General features: G+C 41.3%; 1 protein-coding gene across 1 annotated transcript in view; it reads left to right on the forward strand.

The window, feature by feature from the left end:
- ALDH9A1 (aldehyde dehydrogenase 9 family member A1) overlaps positions 1-8,237 on the forward strand; it is a 91,460-nt gene extending 83,223 nt beyond the window's left edge. Inside the window, exons 11-12 of the mRNA XM_007937794.2 lie at positions 5,843-5,955; positions 8,143-8,237. Of these exons, the coding sequence (XP_007935985.1) occupies positions 5,843-5,955; positions 8,143-8,237 (208 nt within the window). The remainder of the gene's footprint in view (positions 1-5,842; positions 5,956-8,142) is intronic.
- Positions 8,238-12,868: the final 4,631 nt, after the last annotated feature.

Below are 12,868 nucleotides of genomic sequence, written 5' to 3' on the forward strand. Positions count from 1 at the left end.
CCAGCACCATTTATTAAACAAACATTCTCTTCCCCATTTAATGGATTTTGGGCCTTTGTCAAACATCAGCTGACTATAGGTCGATGGATCTATTTCTGGAGAAACAAGATTTTTAGTAATTTTATAATTTAATTGTTCTTAACTGGAATGCATTGTAACATGTAGGCATTTTTTTTCTGTTGAATATTTAGGGTGCTTTTTCCAGTTTTACCTATTGTAAGTAATGTTGTAATTAATATCTTTGTACATAAGTCAAACCTCTGTAATAAAAGCCCTCCACTCATCTGTAAGTTTGTCATACTGTGGTGGCTTGTGTGTTACTGTCAGGCTGGAGGCTATGCCACCTGTATTTCAAATACTAGCAGGGTCACCCATGGTGGACAAGTTTCAGCAGAGCTTCTAAACTAAGGCAGACTCTGAAGAAGGAAGGGGCCATCCACTTCTCAAAAGAATTGGCCAGTGCAAACCTTATGAATAGCAGTGAAATACTGTCTGATATATTAATGGAAAAGTTTATGAATAGCCTGGAAACATTGTACATTATGGTGCTGGAAGATGAGCCCCTCAGGTTGAAGGCACTCAAAATATGACTGGGTAAGAGCTGCCTCCTCAGAATAAAGTTGACCTTAATGATATGGGTGGAGTAAAGCTTTCAGGACCTCCAGTGCTGATGTGGCATGAGTCAAAATGAGAAGAAACAGATGCAAACATCCATTAATAATAGGAACATGGAATGTGTAAAGTACGAATCTAGGAAAATTGTAAGTTTTTAAAAATGAAATGGAACACATAAAGATCAATATCCTAGGCATTAGTGAGCTAAAATGGATTGATTTTGGCCATTTTGAATCAGACAGCCATATGATCTGTGCCAGGAATGACAAATTGCAGAGGAATTGTGTGGCATTCACCATCACAGAATGTTTCAAGATCTATCCTAAAGTACAGTGCTGTCAGTGACAGAATAATATCAATACGCCTACAAGGAAGAACAGCTAATAGTATTGTTATTCAAATTTATACACCAACCACCAAAGCCAAAGATGAAGAAATTGAAGATTTTTACCAACTTCTGCAGTCTGAAATTGGCCAAACATTGCAATCAAGATGTATTGATTATTACTGGTGACTGGAATGCAAAAGTTGGAAACAAGCACCACCAGTAGTTGGAAAATTAGGAACGTTGGTGATAGAAATGATGCTGGAGATCACGTGATACGAATTTTACAAAACCAATGACTCATTCATTGCAAATACCTTTCTTCAACAACATAAGTGGCAGCTATATACGTGGACTTTGCCAGATGGAATACACAGGAATCAGATCAACTACATCTGTGGAAACAGACAATGGAGAAGTTCAATATTTCAGACAAAACAAGGCCAGGAGTTGACTGTGGAACAGATCAACTTCTCATTTGGAAGTTCAAGTAGAAGCTAAAGACAATTATAACAAGTCCAGGAGAGCCAAAATATGACCTTGATTATATCTTTCCTGAGTTTAGAGGCCATCTAAAGAATACATTTGACACATTAAACACCAGTGACTGAAAACCAGAGGAATTGTGAGATGACATCAAGAACATCATCCATGAAGAAAGCAGGAGGTCATTAAAAAGACAGGAGAGGAAGAAGAGACCAAAATGGATGTCAGACGAGACTCTGAAACTTGCTCTTAGACAGAGAGTAGCTAAAGCAAATGGAAGAAATAGCGAGAGAAAAGAGCCGAACAGAAGATTTCAAAGAGCATCTCTTTGTGAATTATTTTAATGAAATGTGCAAAGATCTGACATTAGAGAACAAAAGAGAAGAATATACTTGGCATTTCGCAAGCTGAAAGAACTGAAGAAAAATTCAAGCTTCGAGTTGAAATATTGAAAGATTCTATGGGGAAAATATTGAATGATGCAGGAAACATCAAAAGAAGATAGAAGGAATAAACAGGGTCACTGTACCAACAAGAATTGGTTGATGTTCATCCATTTCAGGAGGTGGCATATGATCAAGAACCAATGGTATCGAAGGAAGAAGTCAAAGCTGCACTGAAGGAATTGGCAACAAACAAAGCCCCAGGAATTGATAGAATACCCATTGAGATGTTTCAACAAACAGATGTCATGCTGGAGGCACTCACTTGACTATGCCAAGAGGTTTGGAAGACAGGTACCTGGCCAACTAACTGGAAGAGGTCTGTATTCATACCCATTCCAAAGAAAGGTGATCCCACAGAATGTGGAAATGTATCAAACAATGTCATTGATATCACATGGAAGTAAAATCTTGCTGAAGATAATTGAAAAATGGTTGCAGCAGTATATTGACAGGGAACTACCAGAAATGCAAGCTGGATTCAGAAGAGGATGAGGAAAGAGGGATATCATTGCAGATGTCAGATGGATCTTGGCTGAAAGCAAAGAATACCAGAGAGATGTTTACTTGTGTTTTATTGACTATGCAAAAGCATTTGACTCTGTGGATTATAACAAATTGTGGATAACATTGAGAAGTATGGGAATTCCAGAACATTTAATTGTGCTCATGAGGAACCTGTATATAGACCTGGAGGCTGTTGTTTCAACAGAAGAAGGGGATACTGCATGGTTTAAAATCAGGAAGGGAGTGCATCAGGGTTGTATCCTTTCATCACACTTACTCAATCTGTATGCTGAGCAAATAATCCGAGAAGCTGGAAGAAGAATGTGGCATCAGGATGGAGGAAGAATCATTAACAGCCTGCGATATGCTTATGACACAACCTTGGTTACTGAAAGTTAAGGTGACTTGAAGCACTTACTGATGAAGATTAAAGGCTACACTCTATGGTATGCATTACACCTAAGCATAAAGAAAACAAAAATCCTTACAACTGGACCAATAAGCAGCATCACGATAAATGGAGAAAAGATTTTATATTACTTGGTTCCATCATCAATACCAACGGAAGTAGCAGTCAAGAAATCAGACAATGTATTGCACTGGGCATATCTGCTTCAAAAGATCTCTTTAAAGTACCGAAAAGCGAAGATATCTCTTTGAAGACTAAGGTGCATCTAACCCAAGTTATGAGGCTTTCAGTTGCCTCATATGCATGTGAAAGCTGAACCATGAATAAGGAAGACTGAAGAAGAGTTGATGTTTTTGAGTTGTGGTGTTGGCGAAGAATAGTGAAAGTACCATGGACTGCCAGAAAAACTAATAGATCTGTCCTGGAAGAAGTACAGCCAGAATGCTCCTTGGAAGTGAGAATGGCTAGACTTTGACCTACTTTGGTCATGTTGTTAGAAGGGACCATTGCCTGGAGAAGGATATCATGCTTGGTAAAAATGCAGAGGGCTTCAACAAGATGGATTGACAGTGGCTGCAGCGATGGGCTCAGGTATAGCAAGAATTGTGAGGCTGGCACAGGGCCGGGCAGTATTTCATTCTGTTGTACTTATGGCCACTATGAGTCTGAGCCAACTCGCTGGCACCTAACAACACCACCAACAAACATAATACAAGTAAATAATTTGGGAGCAAAATTTCTTTGAAAATGATTTGCAGTTTGCTTGGTTATGTACAAACTTAGATTAGTCTCCAGTAGGTAGTTTTCCAAGGCTGCTTTACTCTTGTGATTGTGCTTTTTTCTTTGATGATACGCAGGTTAGATTTTTTTGTAGCTCACAGTCAGGACCTGGCAAGGAAGGTTCAAATCTACCTTGAGGACCTGATCTAACAGCTTTTCTTTGAGGGGTGAGTAAAAGGTTGAGAAGGTGCTGTTTGAGTTGAGGATTGAGTGTGTTAGGTCTCTTCTCTTGCTCTGCTTCGTTATCCCAGTCCCAAGTCCAGTTACAAAGGAGCACAAGTCAGATCTGCTGCACCTTTTTTTCTTAACAGCTTTTTTGGGATAATTCACATACAGTACATTTTACTCATTTAAAATACAGTTTTTGGTTTTTAGTGTATTCACAGAGTTGTGCAGCATAATCTAATTTTAGAACATTTTCATCATCTCCAAAAGAAGACTTCTGCCCATTAGCAGCTGTTCCTCACTTTCTCTGCCTCTCAGCCCTGTCAACCACTAATCTACTTCTGTTTCTATGGATTTGACTCTTCCAACACTTTACATAAATATAGTCATGCAATGTGTGGTCTTTTGTGACTGGCTTCTTTCACTTAGCCTAATGTAGCATGCATCAGTACTTCATTTCTTCTTTCCTTTGTATAGATATACCACGTTTTGTTCATTTACTCATTTGTTGATATTTGGGTGGTTTCCACTGTTGGCTAGTAGGAATAATGTTGCTGTTTGTACATTGGTGTAGAAGTTGTTGTGTGGCCATGTATTTTCCTTTCTCTTGGATATATAGCTAGGTGAGGAATTGGCTGGGTCATCTAGTAACTAACTCTGTTTAACTTTTTGGTGAACTGCCAAATTGTTTTCTGAAGTGTTAGTGCCATTTTAGGAGCTCTGGTAGCATAGTGTCTAAAGCACTTGACTGCTAACCAGAAGGCTGGCGGTTCAAACCCACCAGCCACTCCTCGGAAGGAAGGTTGGGCAGTCCTACTTCCGTAGTGATCCTGCCTCGGAAACCCAAGGAGGAGTCGCCATGAGTCAGGGCTGACTCAGCGGCACATAACAACAACAACAACAGTGCCATTTTACATTCCTACCAGCAATACAAGAGAGTTCTAATTTCTCCACATCCCCACCAGCAGTTGTTATGTCTGTATTTTTGAATTTAGCCATCCACTGAGTGTGAAAGTGGCCCTGGTGGCACAGTAGTTAAGAGCTCAGCTCTAAATGAAAGGTCAGAGGTTCAAACCCACCAGGAGGATCCTCAGGAGGAAGATGTAGCAGTCTGCTTCCGTAATGGTTACAACCTTGAAAACCCTATGGGACAGTTCTGCCCTCTCCTGTAGGGTTACTATGAGTTGGAATTGATTTGATGGCAGTGCATTGGACTGGGTGTGAAGTGGTATTGCATTGTGGTTTTGATTTACATGTCTGTGGCTTGTCTTTTCACTTTCTTGATAGTCTGATTTGCAGTACAAAGTTTTTAATTTTGAAGTTCAATTATTTTGTTTTTCTTTTGTCTGTTGTGCTTTTAGTGTTATATCTAAGAAGGCATTGCTAACCCAAGGTCATGAAGATTTATTATGTGGTCTTTGAAGGGTTTTGAATTTTTAGCTGTTAAATTATAGTACTGTGATGCATTTGAGTTAATTTTTGTGTATGGTTGTGGTGTAGTTATGTTTGTGTGTTAACTTGGATGGGCCTGGTTGAATGGCTGGGCAGCTGGTGGTAGTTATTCCCCATGACTGGCAATCAACTCCATGGTGGGATCTACCAAAAACAGCTGAGTAGCTGCCTTTGGGATGAATTTAGCCATCCACTGCTTCCTGTATATAAGGAGAAGCCTTGGGGAATGGTCTCTAGCCTGTGGCACGCTTGGACCCTCCATGTAGCCACGTTGTTGCTCAGCAGCCTGCTGTGCTCTGCCAACCTTGGGACTTACAATGGACTTAAGTTAATGGTCTGCCCTGTGGTTTGGTAACATCAGGACTGTGCCTTTTTACTTGTCAACCTTGGGGCTTCTCAGCCTCAGCAGCCAGCAGCTGCCTTCCCCTTTGGGTTGTTTGGGCATCCTTGTTGATGCTACTTATTTTATAGATGCCTTTTGGATGAGACTATAAAACCCCAATCCATGTCTATTTTGCTTGGATGATAAAAGATTAAAAAATGTATTTTAAAGGAACAAGAATGGGACCCTTGAAATAGGCAATCTAACTTTTTCTATTAAAGTAGTACCATAGGAAACTATGAATAATCAACTTTCTTTCTGTTTTTTAAACTTCTTAGGGACATCCAGCGGGCTCATCGTGTAGTGGCTGAGCTTCAGGCTGGAATGTGCTTCATCAACAACTATAATGTCAGCCCAGTGGAATTGCCCTTTGGTGGATATAAGAAGTCAGGTGAGGAGCCAGAGAATCAGAACTGGAAAAGCAGACCCAGGTCTCTAGGGATGCGGGCCATACCTCAGTCACCATAGACCAGTGTTCTGAAACCTGTCTGTGCATCACAATGACTGGGGACTGCATAAATAGATTCTCAGTCATCCCCAGACACACTGCATCAGTTTCTGGCAACAAAAAGCAAGTATCTTTTTTTTCCCCAAAAAAAACTTCATAAGGTTTGGATAATGTGTGAACTGCTAATATACATATATAAAAAAAGTTTATCTTTTGGTAGAATTACCTTTTTCTTTGTAGTCTGTGATCCCTGTAAGCATAAAGTTTCATCATAATCCATTCTTGAGTTTCTAGATTCAGTTTGGGTAAAGTATCTCTAAAGTGATATTTCAAATTCTTGTATTAATTTGTTTTCTCTATTCTAAATTAATAAAAATCTCCTCGTCTAATATTTTTCAGTCAATTATAGTCATTGTCATTATACTTGATGGCAATATATGAAGCTTTTCTGTAAGCCACTGTACATTCATTTCATTTGTGTAATTAGACATACGTTACTGTAACATGGCAAATTTATAAGTTAGTGTGGGAAGAACACGCTTGAGGCACTAGAAATATAGTTATTACCTCAAGGTTTGTTCTTTGGAGTTTTTGGCCTGTATTATGTATTACTTCCCCATTCCCTTCTTTATTTAGACTGCAAATTGGTTCAGACTTTCTGGAGGCCCCAGTCTAAGAGTCTCAACTCTTTGTCTCTTTGGCAAATGTTTATGTCCCTCATAGCATTGGCAAACATATAAACCCTGATGAGATTATGCTGGTAATTTGACAGGATTAGTTTGGTATTATCTTGGCATTCCCTAATCATACTCCACTAATCATCCCCATCCCTCAGAGGCACTGTACCCACAGACACAAATGCATAGTGGGGACCAGGGAATCATTTTATTTATAACCCTCAGTGCAGGGAAAAGTTGGTTTGGAATAAGGAGTTTAGACTCAAGGCCTTAGTGTGATCTCCTAAGCTAGCTTCCTCTTCCCTAAATCTAAATCTCTGAGCCAGCGAGCACAGGCATACTTACAGGGGCTGAGAGAGAAGCATGAAGATGACCAGATCTGCAGAGCAGCAGCTGGCCTGTTACGCCCAACCAACCTGGTGGTGAGAGAGGTGGTGAAGGAACAAGAGACACAGCAGTCCTTGCAGGACTGTTGTGCACCTTACCTTCTGAATGGTACTCCCTGGAGATACACATTTTTGGGGACCTGGGCCTTGCTGTTAGGAGGCAGAGCCTACTGAAGCCTGAGGCAGGGTGCATGAGAAAGGCCAAACATGGACTTAACTCATCCACTAGTGCTGGGCAGTGTCTTGGACTTGAGTAATCAGAGGGACTCCACTCCCCCACGTGGGTGGGCAGGTTGTAAAGAGGTTAATATATAAACCTGTTATGGAGAGTTAAGTTTTAAGTTAGCACCAACTTTCAGGGATGTCAGGTTGATTATTGTAGTGCCTACTTTAATGCTTGATAGGTCTGAACATTTTTCAGGCCTCAAACCAGAATAGTAGAAACTGTTGAGTAGAGTCTATTAAGACTAATAAGATTCATATTGATAAGTAATGAGACCTATATTTTTCATCTCTATCCTTAAAGGCCACTGAGTCATTTTTTCCATGATTATTTCCATTTTATTAATATATAACCCTTAGTTATATATTAATAAAATGTTATATTGCTAAGGGTTATTTAGAAGGGACCATTTCCTGGAGAAGGATACCATGCTTGGTAAAGTATCACTCTAAACTCACTGCCATTAGGTCGATTTCAACTCACAGCAACCCCTCCTTGGGTTTCTGAGGTGGTATCTGTACAGGAACACCCTCAACAAGATGGGTTGACACAGTGGCTGAAGTGGTGGGCTCAATATAGCAAGGATTGTGAGGATGCATGACCGGTAAGTGTTTTGTTCTGTTGCACATAGGGTCGCTATAGGTCAGAGCCGACTTAACGGCACCTAAAAGCAACAACAAGTGTTGTTTAATCCACGGTTAATATATGAATTGAGTATATTATCCCTGAATTCTCAGGTTCTGTGTTTTTCCCAGCCCTGATAAGCAGTGCCTGTCCTTGAAAGATTGTGACTTTCCAGACTGTTGTAGTGGTGGCTCACGCTGTCCCTTTCTCTTCCTTTCAGGATTTGGCAGAGAAAATGGTCGTGTGACAATTGAGTATTATTCACAACTAAAGACTGTGTGCGTGGAGATGGGCGACGTGGAGTCTGTTTTCTGAAAGGCTGCAGTGAACCCCACCCACATGGCCATGTTTTGTGGAATGATATGAGAATCGGCTCTTTGATAGAGCAGCCCAACTGAATACCATTTTAAGTCCAGAATTTTGGTCATTCAGGATATGAGAGTGGTTCACAGTTACTCTTTAGCTCACAATCATCTTCCTAATTGAGAATGTGCATAAGTGCCTTTTAGATACTAATCAAGAAAGTTGTGATTTTCCTTATAGCAAATTTCTGTGAATCTTTAAGAGCCAGCAATGCACTTCTGTAGAAGGGGGGTAGGGGAAGGCCTGGGATTATACTTTTTCCCCAGATCTCACCCACCAACAATATGAATTCTCTAGCTCATTTTAAAGCAATCATTCCTTTGTAATCTCCTGGTAGAATCAGTAGAGATGATGTTTGTTCATTGGCATTCGACTGAGAGAGCTAACAGTTGAGATAGAGGTTGAGGAGGTAATAGATAAGGCCACAGCCCATCTGTGGATGTTAACGTGCAGTAGTGCAGAAGACTCTCTGTTTCCATTCAGTGCTGGGATGGAGGAAATCTGCCTCCAGTCCTTGAACTCCAGCTTGATCTCTTATGGCAGCAGAGTTACTTTTTAAATATACAGATTCTTTGTATGCTAATGTAATATACTGAAATTAAAATAAATCACATTGTTAATCCTTTAAGTTTTATGTTTTGATATGAATAGTTTAAACAAATTGTCATCTCTGTTGATTTGTAGTATCCAGTAAGCAAATAGGAACATGGGCAGTAAAATGCACACATCTTAAGATTATAGTAGGCAAGAGGACAGGGCGGAAATGAAAAGTGTGGAAGGCAGAGAGATTTGAGTTTCTTTGCAGCAAGGACAAAAGGGCTGGTTTCCGTTGCTATAATGAGCCATATTTACAGCCCACATGAGTGTTTAGCCTCCACAGTCTTCCCCAGCCCTGACCCACAGTGCATGTCCTTGATCTGTCAGGTCACTGTGGCTTTTCAGACTGTTGCAGTGATGCCTTACCCTGACCCCTTCTCTTCCTTTCAGAGTATTAGTTTATTTATATATAGTAGCTAGTTTAGGGAGCTCTGGTAGCATAGTGGCTAAGGCACTTGACTGCTAACCAGAAGACTGGCGGTTCAAACCCACCAGCCACTCCTCGGAAGGAAGATGGGGCAATCTACTTCCGTAGTGATACTGCCTCGGAAACCCAAGGAGGGGTCGCTATGAGTCGGGTCCGACTTGACGGCACATAACAACAACAGTTTAGTTTAAGTTTAAGTCAGAGTTAAGAGATCATTGTTGTTAGTGCCTGCGTATGTTGGTTTAGAGTATGAAAAATTGTTTCTCATGATCTTTCTTGGGTGTATTTGCAGAGGACACATACGGGATACCCAGCAAGGCCAACAGAATTCTCTCACCCCATGCCTTAGGGATCCTTGTGCAACTTAAACAGTAGGAGTTGCCTGGGAGAAGACAAGTTGCTGGCAGCCTCTAATGAGAAGACAGGAAGGGAACCCACACTGGTGTGCTCGCGTCTCTGCTGCTGCATCCTTTTTCATGCGGTACTCACAGTTGGCCTAAAGAGAGTAGTACTCTTCCTGCTTTTCAGAGGAAGAAACCAGACAGGGAGACTGAGAGAAGTCTTGGTCCTCAAGTCAGTTAAGTTGAATAGGATTCAAACCCAGGAGTGTGGGACCCCAAAGCCTGTGCTTTTTTTCAAACTTTCCCTCATTCTGGAACCTAAGCCAGCATGGTCCAAAAGTGTTCCAGGATGTCATTAGCTATTGTATTTTAGAAAGTTACCTGATCAAAGAATGCTTTTTGTTTGTTACTGACTCTTTTTATGAGAGTAATGTCTACAAAACACACTTTGGGAAATATTGACTTAACGAAAAGGCCAGGCCTTCTGATTTGGAAGAAGTGGTGTGGTACCATCTAGCTAAATTCTTCTGTGAGTCTGTTAAAATCTGACTGTGTGTTTCCTAGGATTTCCTGGTTCCTAATGAAGCCACGTATAAACCAGCAGTTAGGGCTTCTTCGGGCTGAGTAAAAAGGGTAGATCTGACTTCAGAAATGGGATAACAACTAGAGCACCCAGTGTCCTGGTACCTCCCTGTCTCCACAACCCATTGCTATGGAGTCTGTTCCAATTCAGTGCCCCTATAGGACAGAGTCAAACTGCCTCACTGGGTTTCCAGGGCTGTAAATCTTTACAGAAGCAGACTGCTACATCTTTCTCCCATGGAGCAACTGGTGGGTTTGGTTAGCAGCAGAGTGCTTAACCACTGCACTACCAAGGCTCCTCGCATCTCTACTTGCCTGTTTTAAGGGTCCAATTCACATCCTTTTATGTGTACCCAGTATAGAAGCAATCCCAGGTTTGGACAGGTCTTTCGATACAAAAGGAAGCCACTGGACCCCTGTCTTCTTTGCTGCTGCTTTATTTCTTGCCACAGAGATCCTTTTCCTGCCTCAGGAACCCTGTAGCAGGCAGGAATCTGATGAATGGAAGGTAAAATTTACTGAGACCATCCATCAAAGACTTTCAGAGACATGGGAGAATCCCTGAGTTACTTCCTGCTTTTTACAACATCAGAGTCTCCACCCTTGCTCCTCTGAAATGGATAGGTTGGTGTGAATTTGGCTTTCTTCTGCAATAAAAATGAATCTTTTTTTTTTTAAACACTTGCAGACCTAGACCTGTCTTTGTCTTTTCAGGGTTTGAGTGGGAAAATGTCACAAAGGGGATAAAGGAGAAGCCCTAACAGTTTCTCACTGATGCTACAAGAAGTATCAAAAAATCAGCAGTGTGATCTTGTTAATGTAAATACGATTACATCATGCTCTTGCTTTAAACCTTCCTTTGGCTTTTAATAGCAGATAGAATGAAATGTAAACTCCTCATGTGGGCATCAGTGTTCTGATTTCATTTTGTACCACTCTCCCTATTCATAACTCTGCCAGCTTGTCCCTGCCTCAGGGACCTTACCCTTACTGTTCCCTCTTCTTGGAATATGCTTCCCCCAGATTTTCATATCATAGGCTCCTTAAAGCCAAAAATGAAAAATTACCTCCTTAAAGCTAAAGTGGAGTCCCTGGGTGGTGCAAATGGTGAAGCACTTGACTAGTAACCAAAAGGCTGGCAGTTCAAACCTACTCAGAGGCACCTCCGGAGACAGGCCTGGCCACCTGCTTCCTAAAGATCACAGCCTTGAAAACCCTATGGAGCTTAGTTCTAATCTGCACACTTGGAATCGCCATGAGTTAGAATTGATGGAAACTAAGAACAAAGCTAATGTAGCTACACATACTTTACCCCACTACACTGTTTTCTTTACTTCAAAGCATTTACCAATATCTGAAGTTGTCTTCCCCAACTAGAATGGAAACTCTCAAGGCAGTAACTGGGGTCATAGTAAATGCATGTTTGACTAAATAAATGAATGGATTAGAAGGGCAAAGAGTGGTCCAGGGACCAACAGCAAAAGCTCATGAGACTCTTAGGTGCCCCCCAGACCTATGAATCTGAAGCTGCATTTTAACTACAGAGACCCCCAGGTGATTCACATGAGTGGTCATTTACCAAGCACTGCTTTAGAGCAATGATTCTCAGCTTTGGCTGCTTAGAATGACTGTTTTTAAATACTGAAAGTTTAATTCCCCTGTGGTTTTGGCTGGTTATCTGGAGTCTTAAAAGTTCCCCAGGTGAATTTCATGGGCAGCCAAGATTGAGAACTACTGCTTTAGAGCTGTGCTATCCTAATAAAGTAGCCATGGGCTGTCCGTGGCTATTGAAATTTAAATAATAAATTTAGCTTGTGAGTTTTGCCGCATTTCAAGTACTTAATAGTTACACACGGGCAGTGGTTACTGTATTGGGCAGTGTAGGTATAGAACATTTCTATCATGGCAGATAGTTCTGTTGGACAGTGCTGCTAAAGAGGTAAGGAACCGAGACGGCTCAGTTTTCAATAGTTAAGGAGGGAGATGTTTGTTGGAGGCAAGTGCTATTTGGGATGAAAAGGGAAGCAGGAGTTCCTTAGAACCAATTAGGTAACATGGTTACTGACTTTTGATCAAGTAGTGCTTCTGAAGTTACACCAGCATGTGACTTCAGTTCTTCCCAGCACACCTTGTACCGGAACCTGAGCCCAGCCTTTGGCCACAGCCGTGGAAGCACCATGCTCACACTGCACATGCATGATCATGCAGGGTAAGTATCATCACCCCCAGCTTAAAGCTGGGTAAATTGGGTGTAAAGGGGGATAATAAACTTGGCCAAGGGCACAAAACTACCAGTAGTTGGGGACACTTAAGGTATAGTATTGATAAATTAGAATTTCATAGGCCAGGTATGGTTTTCTAATTCCCATCCATAACAAAATTTAGAATGTGTTTCCCTTTGAAATGCACACTGCCAATTGGGAGCTCTGGTAGCATAGTGGCTAAGACACTTGCCTGCTAACCAGACGGCTGGCGATTCAAACCCACCAGCCACTCCTCGGAAGGAAGGTTGGGCAATCCTACTATCCGTAGTGATACTGCCTCGGAAACCCAAGGAGGGGTCGCTATGAGTCGGGACCAACTCGACGGCACATAACAACAACAACAACGAATTAGGATTTAATGGTGGCAGTACT

The sequence above is a fragment of the Orycteropus afer genome, unplaced genomic scaffold (assembly GCF_000298275.1).
Source record: "Orycteropus afer afer isolate SDZICR_OR568_19922 unplaced genomic scaffold, OryAfe1.0 scaffold00044, whole genome shotgun sequence".
Taxonomy (NCBI): domain Eukaryota; kingdom Metazoa; phylum Chordata; class Mammalia; order Tubulidentata; family Orycteropodidae; genus Orycteropus; species Orycteropus afer.